Source organism: Chaetodon auriga, chromosome 5, assembly GCF_051107435.1.
Source record: "Chaetodon auriga isolate fChaAug3 chromosome 5, fChaAug3.hap1, whole genome shotgun sequence".
Lineage (NCBI taxonomy): Eukaryota > Metazoa > Chordata > Actinopteri > Chaetodontiformes > Chaetodontidae > Chaetodon > Chaetodon auriga.
The window spans coordinates 19,058,973-19,076,620 of NC_135078.1; the positions used below are offsets into that span (position 1 = coordinate 19,058,973).

At 42.1% G+C, this 17,648-nt stretch overlaps 1 protein-coding gene across 7 annotated transcripts in view; it reads right to left on the reverse strand.

The window, feature by feature from the left end:
• Positions 1-17,648, reverse strand: part of ccser1 (coiled-coil serine-rich protein 1) — a 119,858-nt gene that overhangs the window by 25,493 nt on the left and 76,717 nt on the right. For 2 of the 7 annotated variants that reach the window (XM_076730619.1, XM_076730620.1), the window contains one exon: positions 11,911-11,943. The exons of 3 other annotated variants lie outside the window; for them this stretch is intronic. In XM_076730619.1, coding sequence (XP_076586734.1) covers positions 11,927-11,943 — 17 coding nt within the window. In that variant the 3' untranslated portion in view covers positions 11,911-11,926. Of the gene's footprint in view, positions 1-1,265; positions 1,427-11,910; positions 11,944-17,648 lie in introns of those variants that run through there. 2 more of the 7 variants (XM_076730621.1, XM_076730623.1) reach the window with 2 other exon arrangements.

Below are 17,648 nucleotides of genomic sequence, written 5' to 3' on the forward strand. Positions count from 1 at the left end.
ATTAAAGAAAGATTATTTGATGAGGTGAAAACAAATCCATACAAATGAACCTAAATTAAGAACAAATAAAGCTGAAGATAACTCACTGCATAAGTATTTGCTCTCTTCAGGATGCCACACCTTTTAAATCACTGCACCGTTGTCTTATTCTGGCTGGTGAAGTTGAGGTTTGAGATAAACTGGAGATTCTGTGTTGTCAACTCTTTGGACTCAGAAACATGATAAAGGTGTAATTTTTCACACGTTAACAAGTGCAACAAAGCAGGAGAGTGAAGAAGATGTCAATCAAGCACAGTCTGTATAAACCCACGCAACAATTAGCTATAATAATTGGAATCACCTGTGTGTTTGTGTGTAATTATCCAGCTATCTTTGTGAGAACCAACTGGAGTTTTCGACCTTGAGCAGGAGGACATTTTGGCTGGTCCTCACTTTGGGACAGACGTTCAAAGGACTGTTTGAGGGTTAAGACTCTGTGTGAAGATTTAGGTTAGGATTACGTTCAGGTTCAGGTTAGGGTTAGGGTAAGGGGTGGGGTTAGGGGCTAGGGAATGCAACATGTCAATGACTATCCTCAGAAGGATAGAAGTACTAACGTGTGCGTATGTATATATGTATGTATGTATATGTGTGTGTGCATGTGTGTGTGTGTGTGTGTGCATGCGCACACACACTGTGGATGTGCAGGACTTCAAAATATGCTTTTGAAAATCTCAGTTAAAGTCACAACAGGCTCCATTTTGCTATATCACACCACTTAATATCTGTCAGTTATTTCTGTCAGTCATCATATCATCTATCATTTAGACACACACACACACACACACACACACACACACACACACACACTGATGATGATTTCATTACACAATTCATTTCTGTTTCTCTATCCTGCTTTTCTTTCTACTGCTCTTCTGTCTGCTTTATGTGTTTAGGAACATGCCATGGAGAGTGTTCAGGTTGAAGATGATGCCAACCGATGTATGATACACAATAACACACTTCCAGGCAGTGGCTGGTAAATGTCTGGGCACCCCGGTCAGAATATCTGTAAATGCTAATAGTTAAATGAGTAGAAGAACAAAAGTTGGGGCACCCCAAGAGATTTGAGCACTCAGATAACTTTTACCAATGTCTCTGACCTCAATCAGCCTGTTAGGGTTATGGTTTGATCACATTCATCGTTAGGAAAGGCCAAGTGATGACACATTCAAGATTTATAAATTCCTCAAACCTAGTCCCAACAATCAGCAGCCATGGGCTCCTCTAAGTAGCTGCCTAGCCCTCTAAAAATTCAGATAATTGAAGGTCACAAAGGTATTTGTTTGGAGAAAATGGGGTGCAGCCCTCTCCAACTGTTGAGCACGGGGGTGGATTGATCGTGATTTGGGCTTGTGTTGCAATCACTGGCACGGGGAACATTTCACTGGAAGAGGGAAGAAAGGATTAAATTAAATACCAGCAAACTCTGGAAGCAAACATCACACCATCTGTAAAAAAGCTGAAGATGAAAAGAGCATGACTTCTACATCAGGATAATTATCCTAAAAACACCTCAAAGCCACAATGGAAAACCTCAAGAGGCAGAAGGTTTTGCCCTTGTCCAACAACCTATGCATCACTGAAACTCTGTGGATAGACCTCAAAAGAGCAGTGCACTAGAAGCCTTTTGCAAGGAAGAACAGGAGAAAATCCCCCAAACAGGAACTGAAAGAATCTTAACTGGCTACAAAGAGTGTTCACAAGCTGCGATACTTGCCAAAGGGGGTGTTCCTAAGAACTGATGAGGGTACTATGCCTGTGTGGTGCCTTTGGGCCCTTTTCCTTTTTTGGAATTTTAAAACTGTAAAAAATGGAAAAGTAATCTTGACCAAACCCAAAATGCATGCCACTGTACATGTCGACGAACATTCAAATACAGCATATATCCATCAGAGGCGTGGCAAACATGCACAATGGAAGTTGCTGAGGCCATTGTTCTGCCTCATGACTGTGGCTCACTGCTATCTACTTTGTGCTCTTCAGCAATTCACTTGTTCACAAAGGCGATACAGCTGACAACAATCAATGAAAACATGCCAAAGTCATGGATCATCTCTACCTCAAAGCATTACTTAAACACACACAGTTTACCGACTTACTAAATATGCTGCTTTCAACTGTTTGGAGCTAAAATCTCCACATCACACGGATGAACGCATTCAAGCAACTTCCACTCTGGTTTATTCCTATTTTATTCCTATTGTCAGGACTGTGGGCTGTGGCGCTCTCCAGGGTGCTGATCCTGCTGCTGCTGGGAGCGGTGAGGGAGCTATCCTGGGTGCTGTCTCACTCTCTCTCTCACTCTCTCTTACCCTGCCCACACAAGCCCACACTAGTTGCTTCTAGCCAATAACTTACCTTGTCTAACCATTGACGTCACCTGTTTCCTAAAACACACAGACACAGTACTCTGTGTATATATATATATATATCTAGAGTTCACCGTTCATGTGTACATGTAGCCGAGATGAGTTGTTTGAGTTCTGTTTGCTGTTTTCAGCGTTATAGATTGACCGTTGCCTAGTGAGATTAGCTGGATAGGCTTGTTGGCTGTAATTCTTTTTGTTTTGCCAAGACAATAAACTGCTTATACATGTCCTCAGTCCCCTGCCTTGCAGAACTGCACTTGGGTCCTCACTCTCGTTCTTACATATTTAAGGTTACTGTGAGGCTGAACTCTATCTCAGTCAAGGCAGAAGCCAGGAAAAACTCTTGACAGATCCATCATGTGGCAAACCCTCAAAGCCCACTCATTATACCAGCACTGGGTGATTTAGTCACAAATTCATATGAGAAGCACATCTTTGCACTATGGGAAGAAATCTGCATGTGCACAGAGAAAGTACCGGAGCCATCATTTTAAGTGATGTAAGTACATCCAATTAACACAGAATCATTCAGGGAACTGTGCAGTCATGTAATAGCACATCCCGGTGCTTCTACCTTTATCAGTATTGTTATTAACCTTGCACAAAAAATAGCACCTTCAAATGCCTGCTTTAGGAAGTATTTCTGAGGGCCTTCAGGTTAAATGCCCAGGAGAAATTTACAAGCAGTGTATGCTTACACTAAAGGGACTGCAGTTTCCTTTCCGCTGCTGCCCATGGCAACTCTGAGATTTTCTGTCTCTGTCCCAATTCTCCAGCTCCTTCTAAATATGTGTCCTAAATTCTCTTCCTTCCTGACAAAGCGGGTGCTCTGAATTACCTACGCCGCTCTTGTTTGATTTCTAACAAATGCCCACTTGTGCCGTTTGTGGTTGGTTGGTAAATGTGCACCATTGGTGTGATCTCTTCGCAGCCTCATGCCATTTTGAGCTTTTTAAAAACTGTGAATAAACAGCTAAAACATGACATGCATTGCAAATTGTTTGGGCAATGACACATAATCAGTTGCCCAGTTTACCCATAATGAATTATCTAAAAATTGCTTCCTTGTTGTAATTTTATTGTAGTACATCTATTCCCCACTTTGGGTCCCTTTGGGTATATTCAATTCTCTATTGATTTATACAGAGAGGGGTAAAAACTCAGATGATATAGGGGCAAAGAGATAAGGTGGGATAAGATAATACTTTATTAAGCTTATAACATTCAGGCTGTAAAGTAGTTCATACATGTGAACGTGTGTGTGTGTCTCTGTGTGTGGCTTCAGCTCCCAAAAAACTTTTCCAGACTTCTGGGCTACATTAATGGAGTCATTTCAAAATAAGGGTCAAAAAAGGCTGATTAGTGTCTGGAAGCAACAGGATCCAGCAGACTGTCTCTGGCTTCTCTTCTCTCTCTGTCACACTGTAACTGCCTGATACCAAAGAAAACTGTGAGCATACTTCATCGCAAAATTTTCTTCTTCTTCGGCTCAAACGTACCCTTTCGAACTTCATCTCTGTCACGCAAGTTGATCATGATGATCATAGCATATGCAAATATCTTTAAAAGGAAGGTTATGTGGGAGATTTGTCTTTATTTTCACTAAGACGTCAGTGTTGATTTGACCTTTTGAATAATTTTTCATCTGTTATCTAACAATAAAAAACGTCATCAAAGCTCTTGTGTCCCATTTAGTAGAGAGCTTAATGAACTTGTCCAGAAAACCCGCAGCGGCTGATACGCGATGACTCACTGTGTGGACACTGCATCACTCAGAGTCGCATGAAACAACCAAGGGCATGAAAATTTGAAGACAGCCATGCAGTAAGTGGGAAATCGTTAATACTTCTCAATGATGATTATTTCAGGGATTCTGAAGGATGGATTTGGGCTATGCTATGCAAGGCTTTCATTCAAAATACACCTGTCAGCCATTAACACAGAAGTGTCTCATCCAGTCTAATAAAAAGGGAGTAAATTTACCTTAATTTCACAAATAAAATTCAATGTCAGTACAGTCAGTGACTGGAAATCCTCTCTGCATCACAGAAGGTGACTAATCACAATAAAACATCAAAACACAAGACGTGCTCCCAAATGAGCACTCTTTAGAGAGAAAGTTGTTGTCAGCAGATTTTAAATCTTCTGTCTCTCTTGTTGCTCTCTTGTTGCACATCAAAGCTGTTGCATGAAAAGAACAAGGACTCCCACACAACTGAAGTTAGTCAGGGGTCACATCCTGCAGAACTTTCACGAGCAATCTAAGAGACGATTCAGGCAGATCAACATGACTGTTCGCTAACAGACGCTTGGGCAGGCCTGTAATTGAACAACCACGGAGAGATGAAGGAAACCTGATGAATCCATTTGTCCTGATTTATTGATTCCTCCAACATTTCTTTTGCCTCGGCTGTACATATGTTTACGCCAAGAGTTTGAAGTGGGAAAAATAAGAATGACAGAGGAGAAAAGGCATCCTACTGTATCTTACTCGGACCTGTGCTGCATCTTACAAAGAGTTGCACCAATACTACATAGTTAATCCGTCCACCCACCTAAAGCCTCCCCCTCAAACTGACAGAGAGAAAGAGTTCAAAAGGGAGTAAGACAGAATTACTAACAGACCTCATGTTGCATTTTCAGAGAGTGTTGCAAAGCAGCTTGGCATCAGTTCTTTAACTGAAGCAACCACCCGTTTCAGGATCAGTGTTAGAACTTGCTTCTTAGATTTTGGAGGGGGGGAAAAAGGATAGAGCACTATTTAAAATGGGGATCTTGCCAGCATACAGCATTTTCTGGTGAGAATATGTGAGTGGTACTATTTAATGCACTTCCCATGAAAGCTCTTGACTTTACATCTTAAAATATATACATGTCTGCACGCATGCACTCAGATAAAGGTCCACTGGTGCACTCTGCTGCACCTGCTATTCATTAAATGATGTACATAATGCTGCACTGAAAATGATATGACTTCTCTCCGTCTCTCGCTCTTGCGTTCTATTTCACAATTCTTTCTATTCCCTCATTTCATCTCCCCTGCGTGTGTGTGTCACAGTCTTTCACTTACATGTCACACTCTTTCATGTCCTTTGCTTTTAAGACATTTAAATCCATATATTCCTCTTATTCCACAAATAAGTTAGCGTGTGGGTGAGTGAGTGGTGGAGTGAGTGAGTGAGTAGGAGGCCAACTGAGTCAGTGGTTGAGTTGACAGGCTGGTGGAATTTGGATGGGTGCAGATTTGGCTTGTGGGTGCAATGTAATGTCCTTGTCCTTAAAAAAACAAACCAAAACAAAAATTCCCAGCAAGGCAAGTCGTCTACTACACTGTAAACACACTTAATGTTGATTGTGGAGGGTTTTCCAAGCAAGTTAAGTCTCTCCGACTTGATTTTCATAGCATACTGACATTAACAGCAAACAGTGTGTTGCCTAAAAATTGTGTCACCTTGAAACCAGAACCAGAGGTTCAAAACTCAACATCATTCAGTTAACTATGAGGTAATAGCAGGAAATCTTCATACTGGAGAAGCTGGAACCAGAGAATGTTCGACATTTGCTTTAACAATTACTGTAATGATTACTCAGTTAACAATGAATTTTCTGTCTGTCAAATAAATTAATAATGGTGTAGTTAATAGATTAATGCATGGTTCTTTAACTCCATGACAGTACTTAAAGTCCATGCCAGCAGACGTAATTCAATACACACAAGCAGCAGTGGAGGTCTAAGGAACTGGAGCATTAAAGGTTGATCCCTCTCTGTCTTCAATCAGCTGTGATATACTGGAGCAACTAAAGCAAATATGATATTAGATACTTAACACGTGCAAACAAAGTATTTTAAATTTGTGTTTATGTGTAAAAGCTTGAAATTGAACTATGGCAAAAGCAAAAAGAAGAAAACACCTGGAGGTGTAGCAGCACAACAGGCTCCTAAAGACTGACAGACCAAAGGTGTCTGATAGGCAACCTCTGCGCCTCACATCCACACCTCTGCCCCTCCTCTTCCCATGACCCCGTGCACAGATGCCAACCTGTCTATCTCTTTCTCCTGCTCTCACACTAATCCATCCATCATTCCCCTTAGCCGTACCCTAATTAATACCCTTTGTGTATCTGCTTCGCTCTCACTCTCTCATCCATCTACCCATCCATCACCCTTGCTGGCCGGCCCAGGTCATTACCCACTGTGATGATGGTTTTGTTGCACTAATTAGCCTAATTATAGTTGTCAGTTATAACCTGGTCCTCTGCAGGGACCTTGTGATCCTACTGTGACTCTATCTGACCTTGGCCGTTGAGTGTGCGCATGTGTGTGTGATACCTCTGCGCTCATGGCTGACCTCAACGCTGCACTGTCCTCATATTATCTCTTTTTCCACTTTCTTTCTTCGTCCTTCACTTTATTTGTTTTGTTTTTGTTTCCTCTCCATCCTTTTTCCTCTTTTCTTTCTACTTCCTACCGTATCTGTCATTTGAGGGTAAAAGCACAAACATTACTGCTTCACTGCTGGCCCACTCAGCTCTACTTTGTTCTATGCTGCTGTTGTTTCACATTTTATAGGCTCTCTACCCTGATCTGTTTTATTCCTTCCATTTTAAGGACCATAGTGAATGGAAGTTGTGAACGTCCAGTTCAATTCATTCTATAAAAGGACTTTCAGGAAATGTAACACACCTCCTGCCAGCTATAATGGAGGCCAGCAGCACTTGAATAACAATAGGTGTGAACAATTTATTGCATTTTTACAAGTACAAACTGGCTGTCTCCACACGATTCAATGCATGGTTAATTTTGGCCGTTAAATTATTCTGTTTTTGTTGTTCACTTGCTAACATATCAGCAAATGTGTGTGGCTAGTTGTGCTTTGGACTACTAGCAAGGTCAAAATAGCAGCAATGACAAACTCAAACTAAAAAAAAGTTCCCAGACAGGTAAAAACAAGACAGGATAGTGAGTCAAAGTATCACAACATGTTGGTATTTTCATGACCTATAAATATGCCTTGACTATTTGTTTGGTATTTCAAAGTAAGAAGAGAGGTGCTACAGAGGAGGAGTTCATGCAAATGAAAAAACTGGTCTGTTCAGTGACAGAATGATGTGCAGCAATAATTTAATAATGTGGAATGAGAATAAATATGTTTATACTCTCCAACCAGCAGACACATTTGGATTAGTTTAAAGTTTATTGCAGTGACAGAATGACAGTTTTAGTCTACTCTTTTGGACTGTATAAAAGCCTCCCTCTCAGTCTTACAGCCATGTAACAGCAATAGATCAGATTATGTGTGTTGCATTTGCAGCCTCTAAAGGGCAGCAACACTACACATGATGAACCACTGTGGTTACTTTTGGTTAAATCATGTACAATCAACACACGGTCGCTGCAAAGTGACCACAGGAACATCTCTAATTCTGAGAGCATCTAACCGGTTGGGTAACTTGGTCGTCTGCCAGTTAATGCCTTGCAAACATTGGGTGAAGGAGATGCATTAGGATGCATTAGACACACACAGACCAGGAAAAAATGTTCACTTTTCTTTTTAAACTCTCCAAACTTTACTCTTCCTACACTTCAACATTATGTTCCTTCTTGGAGATGACAATTTGTATTTTGCGATCCTTTATGGAGCTAGTTTTGTCCTTTTGACAGTTTTTTTTTTTGCCAGAACGTATGACAAGAGCAATGTGACGGGCTGACGGGACAATAGTTAATCACCTCATCCCTTTAATTCACAGTTATTCTGCTGGATTCTGTCCCGTGCTTTGGTGCACAGGGTGCTGTATCTATGGAACAAGTACACTTAGATAGGCCCTCATTGTCCTTGTGTGCACATGACCCTGTGCTTTGTGCTGTTCTTTGCCACTGCTCTCTTAAAATAGAGCCTCTGATATAACTTAACACTTTTATTCAATACATTAAACAGTGTTTAACAGAACTCCTTTTTCTCGCCTTAATGTTAAACCCTGAATTCTAATTTCTGCACAATTTCAAACTGGTCCTGCATGACAGACAGTCTGACTATTCTTTTCTTTTCTATTCTGTTATATTATTTAAAAGCAGCTCTTAGCTGGCAGTTTTTGCACTAATCCATGCTACATGGCATAATTATGATTAATGAAATGCTTTACAACTTCATACAGCTCAGTGCAGTGTGTGTTTGTGAGGGAATGTATGTCTGTGGTAGGTGTTTTTATGATGATATATGTGATGTGTATATGTGATTTGTACACAAAACAGCATGAGCAGGGCCCCATTTCCACACTTTATCAATCTTTATGAGACTCTTGTCTAAACATTGGGCATCTCTTCCTCATTGTTTTCTTTCATTTTGCCTTCTTATTTTCTCTTACTATGCCTCAATCCCCCTGCAACCACCCACCACCCATGTCTGGTCCTCTCTCATTCTTGCTCTCTGCGTGTGCTCGTCTTTAGACACCCTCCCATCCCTCTCTCTCCCAGGCATCTTTCTGCTTTCATGAAACAGATGTCTCTTCATTAATAAAGACCTGGTCTACCACAGTAATGAAGGAATGAGCAAGCGTGCATAGAAGAGAGGGGGAGAGAAGAGCACTGATAGACAATAGTTAACATGCGTGTGTGTGTGTGTGTGTTATGCTACAAATCAGAACACATCTCACTATATTATGAACCCACTCGCCTTTTCCACCCGTAGGCAAACACACCAACATGCAGACACACTGGCTGGCTAGCCATTCCTGAATGTTTTAGCTCTATCATAATTTTGTACATCCTGTTTTATTGAATGCTACGAAATCATTTCCATGTCCCTGCCAGTTAAACAACATAAAACTGAGGAATTATTTGTCTTGTTATTGAGCTATATTTTGCTATGTCAAACAAAGCGCCTGCAGTGAGCTTCACTGTCCAGCTAAACAACAAAGTCCAGAATAAATAACCAAATAGAGCACACCTGAGGCTGAAGCAAGCATGAATCCCTCATACCCAGGAAAGTGTACTCTAGCTGAAGGAAGTCTTTGGTTAGTTTCAAGGAGAGTTTAAGTAGCTTCCTGTTGTGCTCTAAGGATAATCTCATGTCTTTTCCCCTCGAGACCCCCACACACTGAGACACACCAGCTGTTAGCCCACTCTCACACACCAACAAACATCTCCACACCAGCAAATACTCAAGATCGCACACACACACACAGATGCATCAGCGTGACAGCACACATGCACACACGCAGGTGCACACCTTTCAGTAACTGCCCATGAAATTATCTGCTTAAAGCTCAATGCGCAGTCTACTAATAATGAGGCTGGATCAATCAATCAATTTTTAATTTCTAAAAGACTCTAAAGTGACTGATGTATCTTCATATGGCCAGAGGAGATCAATCAACCCCTGCACTAAGACGATGGGGTCGGCGGAGGTGGGGAGTCAGGGGGAACTGAGGGCTTCGAGGGCCAAAACACTCTCAACTTAATATCGTGTGACCTCAGTTTTTATCTCCCTCTGATCCAATCTAATTCTAAAGGAGAGAATCGAATGCCCCCGCTCTAATTTCAAAGAGTGACTTAGTGGCTTTGTTGCTGTCTGAAAGCTGACTACCATTGTCTAGCATTGTGTTTGTTGCTCTACATTGTTCTGCTTTTTTTTTTTTTTTTTTTTGCATTTGTCACATCCAGCCAGTGATACTGGATGTGACAAATCCTACTGAATGCAGAATTTGCTGCATGCTCCCCATTATACTCATCATGATCTTCAAGGTAGCCCATACAATTTCTTTCATTTTCATTACTGTTATGTATCTGTAAGGCTGTAGGCTACAGCCCACACATGTAATAGGCCTAGATTTGATAGCACAATTCAAAGTACCAATTTATTGTGTCTGCCTGCAAAGATCTAATGCCCCACCCTTCACAATAGTCCTGCCCCTGGGTCTGTTCTCAGCGGTGAAATATTTCCACCACAGGCAGATTCAATGAGCTCCAAACAGATTACCCTTACAATCCTCCATGTTTTCCACATTAGGTCACTTGCCCAGCATTGTTCTGTGTCTTGACTGGACAACTGAAGAGCAAAATCAGTTTCCTCCAGTAAAGGCTAATGTTCAGAGAGGACACTGTTATCTGCCTGAGCCCACCATCTCATTCAGCCGATGACAGTATCATAAGAACTGGCTCCAGTGTGATCAATCCAAGACAAAGATAACATGGAGCAATCACACAATAACATATCAACTCAAACATAATCCTTTTGATTCATTCATGTGTTCAGGTACATCTGATTCACATATAATGCTGCATAATGTGTAAAGTGCAGCAACAACAAACACAAATTTAGATATAGTGATAAATTTGACCCGAGATGAGATATGACACCCAATTCTGCAAACAGGGCAATGCAATCACAGTTATGCAAATCACCTGCCATCACTCAAAATGGACAACCTGTGGCTTCACTCAGTATGTATTACCTGTAGACAGGTAGTTAGGGCATGCAAATCACTGCTGAGTCAAACAGATTGATTTCTGCAAATCAAAAAGAGAATCATGTACGACGGACAACAAATAATAACTGCTGATTAGGAATGAACAAGAAATGATGAATGCTGATTATCATGGTTATTTTCAGTACATCAAATTTGACATGATAGAGTCATCAAAATCTAATTTTCACATTGCATTAGGAGAGACAGCTGATGATGCTGGTGTCTCAGTTAATAAATCTATCAAGCTAGAAAACGTTGTTTTTCAACTGACATGTAGTGTGGAGCTCGTCAGAGAGAATTACTGAAAGTTGCTGCTTTTATTATTTTACAGCTAGAAATGACCAACTTGAATCACTACTCCAGTCAATGAAAGGTGAAAAAAAGTGTTTAAATAGTTTAGTTCGATAGTTTTGTGGCTGTTTTGCTATAATCATCACTGTCCTCTCCCTTTTTCTCCTCTTTTCTGTATCCTCACGCATGCTGTTAGACTATACAGATGGAATTTTATTTCCATCTTTGAGAGGGAGAGGGGAGGAGAAGAGAGGAGAGGAGACTTGGCAGGGATGAGAGAGTCACTTGAGAGCACTGAGACCTACATAGAATTAGATTGCTTTGGAATACACCCACGAGGTCACATTTACCATAACAAAGGTAAATCAAATGTTCAGCTGTCTTGATTGAAGAGAGAAACAGGCTAAGCAATGAATGGTTAGATAAATGATGGATAGATGGCAGATGGCACATACAAACCTGGGCCAGTTGTGAGCTTATCCCTGCCTAGAGGGCGAATAGACCATTACGTAGTCTATGGGCTGCCAGACTAGATCAATCAATTACAAAAAATAATGGAAAGCTAAAAAAAGATATTCATATGGACTTCATACCTTCTTTCTATGATGGTGCCCTTCATAACAGATCTGATATAAAATACTGAATATATAGCTGGAATGCAATAACAAAAAAACATAGATTTATTGGAAGAAAAAAATTTCAGACCCAGGTTTGTAGTTTGACCCAACACAGACACCCATACCTGTTTCATTCCTCCGTCATACCATGCTGCTTACTGCTTCCGGACAAATGGAGGTAGACATGTATAGATGGAAAAAACATAAGAGAAGACACAAGAGAAATGGCGCAATGAGATGAGTCAGATGGAACATGAGCATGGAATGCTCACACATGAATACAGGCACACAGATGAACATGGGCTGAGAGCATGGAGATGTGTTGGAGTGAGGCAGGAAACAAACACAACACTGAACATCACAATCCTGCACATGGACTGAGGACCTGACGCTTCCCATTGAATTAACTAAAAGCTCTACACGTGTTACTATTAAGAAAACATCACCATCACAGACACACAGACAACAGAGACTCAAAATAAGCAAGCTTTTCCAACACAGCTGCATTAAAGCGTGCTGATTCTGAGGAGCGTTCAAGAGACTAAGTGTACTTGAACTTGTTTGTGATGTGCAGAGTCAACACCATGAAGTGATTACATGTGACAGTAAGAGAGCCATTAGAGATCTGTGATTGCCTGTTTGTGTACTGTATGTGTGCATGCCACATACACCAAAGGAAATATAGCAGCCAAAGAAAATGACCTGTTTTATTATACATGTATAAAAAAAGCAGTATGTTAAGAAGTGGGTTTAAACTGAATCTACTATACTGGAAAGGTTTCATTAACAGCAGTAATGTCTGTATCATTACCCCCCCAAACCTAAAATACACAAACACACAGCCATTCATAAAGAACAAACATGCACGATAATACAATCACATAAACACATGCATCAATTCATAAAACAAAACAGGACAATAAAACTGTCAGGAGTGATACTGATCTGAAAATGGAAGTGAGGAATAAGAGTGAAGACAGACATACAGACAGACAGACAGACAGAGAAAGAGGAGCCATGAAAGGAAGCAGCACTTGGAGAGGATGCCAAGACAGTAGGAGGTCTGGAAAAGGGACAGAGGAGAACGGTGGCAGATGAGAGGAGGATCAAAGACCAGGATGACAGGATAAGGAGTGGAGATGCCAGCTCAATTTAGGATTTATGAAAATGGCCTCATACCCTATATATAGGTGATGAGACACACTCAGTACTTTAGTCTGTTCAGCAATATTTTTATATTATAGGCGCAAAAATCACTGTAGCTAAAATTAAAAATAGAAATGACAAATATGCTGCCATTTAAAAAGCTCAAAATTGGTGGAAACCTTTAACATAAAATGACAAGCATGCAACTATGTCTGCTTGAGTTAATTATGAGCTAACCACCTGAGTGACAAAGGCTGCAAATTTAGGCATATTTGTGGAAAACATGAGTGCATGGAACATACTGCACGTAGGGATGGACAGCAGCCAACCAGCCAACCAGAATGCAGCTCCCATCCTCCACAAAGAAGCAAGCTGAAACCTCAGGGTTGCAAGTGCTCATAACACAAGTTTCTGTGATTACATCCAATGATGTTTGAAAGAGAGCAGTTGTCATCTGGGACCCTCTTTCTTATTTGTCATTCTCTCTGCCTAAATGAACAAAAACTGTTGCCACCACTTTTTCTGGAAGAGTTTGCAGCTGAAATTATGTTCCTTCTTTGGTTAAGGAAATGATTTCAATGATTTCCTTTTCCATTTTCTGAACCTTTCTCTTGCTACAAATACATGTTAATTTGATGGAATATCTAGTCCGTTCACACACAAAACTGACTCTTTTTCTATCATGAATAATGTAGAGTCAACCCCTTTGTAAATACACCCCTGGTGGTGCTCAAAAAGCCATATGGCCTTTGCCATGTACTGATGTTCTGCTTCTATCAAAGGCACACAAAGAAAATAATGCAGAGGACAAAGTCTCTAATTAGAAAGAATAATCACACAAGTGTGGCCATTTCAGTGCTGCACTCACTTCTTTGATATGTTTAAAAGCTGTAAATTATCCAATGAGCACTGGGGAACCATTATGAATGAATCATTCAAAGTGAATGCAAGGAAGGTTGCACAGTGAAGAGAAAATATGGCAAACAACAAACTTATGATACAGTGATGAACACCGTGTGGTTGTAGCGTCAAATAGAGGGAAGATTACATATGAGGAAAACATGACCAAAAAATGAGCAAGGAGTGAAGAAAGTGAGGGAAGGAGAGAGAGGGATTCCTCTTGACTGCTGATTTAAAATGTTAATCTGGTCTCGACCTTTTGGAACATATCTAAAGGGGCTGAGAGCCAGCAGGTGTGCACGCACACACATGCACACATCTACTTCAGTCAAACTCTGGGCCCCTAATTATGTTAACCTGCTACTCAAAGAAATTAATATCTGACCACAGGTGTTTGGTTCTGAGAGCTGGAGAGCTGGGAGGAGAAGGGGGGAGAGAGAGAAAATGAAGGAGAGTAAAAAGTACAGAGGGGAAAGAGAAACAGGTGGTGGCTGAAAAAAAGGGACAGAGGGTGGACAGAGAGTTTGAGAAGGAGAGGAGAGGGAGCCAAGAGGCAGGAAAGACCTCTCTTCGTTCATTACCGATAAGAGCAGTTATAGGTCACAAAATGACACACAATGCGTGTGTATTGTGGTGCACGCTGTGCACACACACTTCGGGCCACACTTGGTAAGAAACACACACACACACACACGCACTGGATGCTTCGCCGTCCTAGAGCCTCACATCTTTATCACTGAGCAGAGCACTGTTTTCACCTCTACTTTCCATGTGCAGTAGTCGACTTCCCTCTTCCCTCTTCCCTCTTCTGTCATGTTTTCCTCCATTTTTACCGCCCCTCATCCTTACTCTCTCTCCTATCTTAAGGAATCTATATCCGTCACCTTGTCGCTTTTTTGTTTGCTGAACTTGAGTCCCCTCCCTCTCCTCTCTTTACCTTCCATTTCCTTCTCATACTCTCCTTTTGATTTCTCCATTTTGTTTCCACCGTAACCCTGTCCAATCTTTTTAACTCCTTTACAAGACCTCCACACGTAAAGCTAAAGAACATTGAGTCTTTGAGGTTGTGCCGCAGCTGCTGAACATTGGTGCTCAAACTACCACTGGACTTAAGATCTGTGGACACTGAACTCTTGGAAAGAGCAGCTTAAGATTCGCATGTTTCACCTTTGTTTGGTTTTACCACTCATACAGTGTCAACAGCTGTTAATGTTTTTTTAGCTCATACGATTTTATCTCTGTTCGACCTTCATCTCCTTCGCCTGGACTTGACTGCTTCTCCTAGTTTTCCTGACTTGCTTTCTCTCCTCGCCTCCCTCTCCCTTCCCATCCTGTCCCCTTCCTTTACCCTCTCTGTCACTCTTTCTCCTGGCCTTCTCAAATCCTCTCCTCATCTTTCCGATTTCCTCCGTTGTCCTCCCTCCCAGTCTCCCCTCCTGTCCTTCTGTGCCCCTCCCGCCTACTCTGGTGTACCCAGTGTCATTCTTCAGATAATTATTTATTAACGTGTTTATGCCGCCACCATCCCTGTCTGTTGCTGCCATCTGTGCCCAGTTAGGTGCCCGCCTCCCTGCGCCGTTCTGCCCTGCCCGTGGGGGAGAGAGCCATACATGGGGGCACAGATCAGAGACACACAAACACATGCACACACTCTCTCTTTTTCTGTTCTTCTTTCTTTGACACACAAACCCACACTCAAACACCTTCTGCTGACAGCCCCCTCTCTCCCCTGTGCTGCCCCTGGGGCTAGGTGGGGTTAGCTGGGATGAGAGGCACGCAGCAGTAGCCACCACAGTCCCTTCTGTCCTGTCCTGTTCTGTTTGCTTTGTTCTCCTCTGTCAGCACTACGTATAAAAGTAAGGGCTGGTAAGCAGGAGTGGTATTACCTTGATAAAGTTATTTAGAGGGCAAAGGAAGAAGGCACATTTAAAGCACATTAGACAAGAAATTATGGATTGTTTGTGAATGTTACATCGAGCTTTAAAGACCATGTAAAGCAAGTTAAACACACTTTATTGTTGTGGCTTACTTTTTGTTCATTTGAAAAGACTTTTTCCCCCAATGCCAAAAAAATCATTGAGCTCATGATAAAAGCACAGCTGTTATTTAAAATAGATGTGTTGGGAAGCTGTAAATGGCTTGTTAAAGCTTGGACTATCTGTAAACAGGAGTTGCCTTCACCTAAACAAATCCAGATTTGGGTTTCAGGCAGTAAGTCATTCAGTGTTCAGCGAAAAGACATTTTTATTGAATGCAACATATTGCAGTGATGTATAACATGCTAATGAAACCTGAGCCCAATCCTGAAGGATTTAAGCATCTGACTGAGTGCCATGCTCACCATGTTGTGATATGACAATGGGAGGAGGGGGGAGGACAAAGAGAGAGGAAGGAAAACACAGAGAGAAATGAAGGAGGAAACACGGAGAGGAAGGGAGACAGAAAGATAGAGGGGGCAGAGAAAGCCTGTGGGACTGCAGAGGGATTGTGATCATGCATCCTGGATCTCAATAAGTAAACAGAACAAATATTCTCCCTCTCTTCTCCTCCTTCGCTGCTCTTCTCACAAGCCATTCCAAGTCCCCTGCCGTCCATTCCCTCATCACGATCTCTATCTGTTGGCTTCTTCACTTCTTGGCAGTCCTCTCTCTCATCTCCTCTGCTCCCCACGGCAGCTTTCTTTCATCCCCTGTTTTTTTTGCTCCATTTCTCGCTGTATTTCTCCAGCTCTCACACTTCTTTTAGCATCAAGTTTTTTTTTCTCGTTACATTCCTACCTCTGACTAATCTTCCCTCTCTATGTCATTGTGTCTTTCTGCACGCACGCATGAGTCTAACTGTCTCTCTCTCTCTCTGGGTAGAAGCCTTGGAGGGAGGCTGGCAGAGGAGGTGGTCTTGGTGGCCTCTATCAAGAAGCAGAGAGGAGTGAGGAGTGTGGGTACCTCCTCCGGGAGGGTGCCTCATTAGTGTGAATGGGACACAGGAGAGCATGTAGAGACTGTGTGTATATGTGTCTGTTTGAGTGCCTCTGTCTATAATTAGGAGTCACAGCGAGAAGCGCTGTGGATCAGAGTTAGATAAGTGCTCTGGCAGCTAGCCAGCATCGGAGCTGGCCTCATGCGTGTACATAAACATACACGCACACACCCCCCACACAGACAGCTCCCACCTCTGAGGTTCTTGTATGGCAGTGCAATGTGGTTGTTGGGAATGGTTTGGCTTCCATCTCCTCCGACAAGTACCACCTGCAGATGGCAGGGGCTAGTAGAATGTATCCAGTAGCACCTTGACAATATGTGTCCCTAGCTGGAAACGACATCCACAGATGCGCACACCCCGACATCTGTACTGTCTTTTCTGCCCATCTGAGGCAGGCATTAAGGAACCGTAATGGGTACCTGAAATAGAGGATCAAAGTCGGGACACATCCACACATGCATCCACGAACGCTGGAACACTCAAAATAAGGAGTCATTCTTGCTCTCATTCAACCCCAGAAGGGACAACTCACATATGTGCAAAACACACACGCACGCAACACTTCCTCCAGCATGCAACCTCCACCTGGGTAAAGGAATCTTTCATCTTGGCGTGAGTGCCACCGGCAGGCTTGCATACCCACGCACTCAGACACACACACACACACACACACACACACACACACACACACACACACACACACACACACACACACACACACACACTTTTTCACTCTCTCCACCTGCTATCCCTTCCCACTATGTCGATACAGCGGACCACCCCACCACTGCACAATCATGTAAACAAACACAAGCACTGACTTAGCTTAGCAACCTAC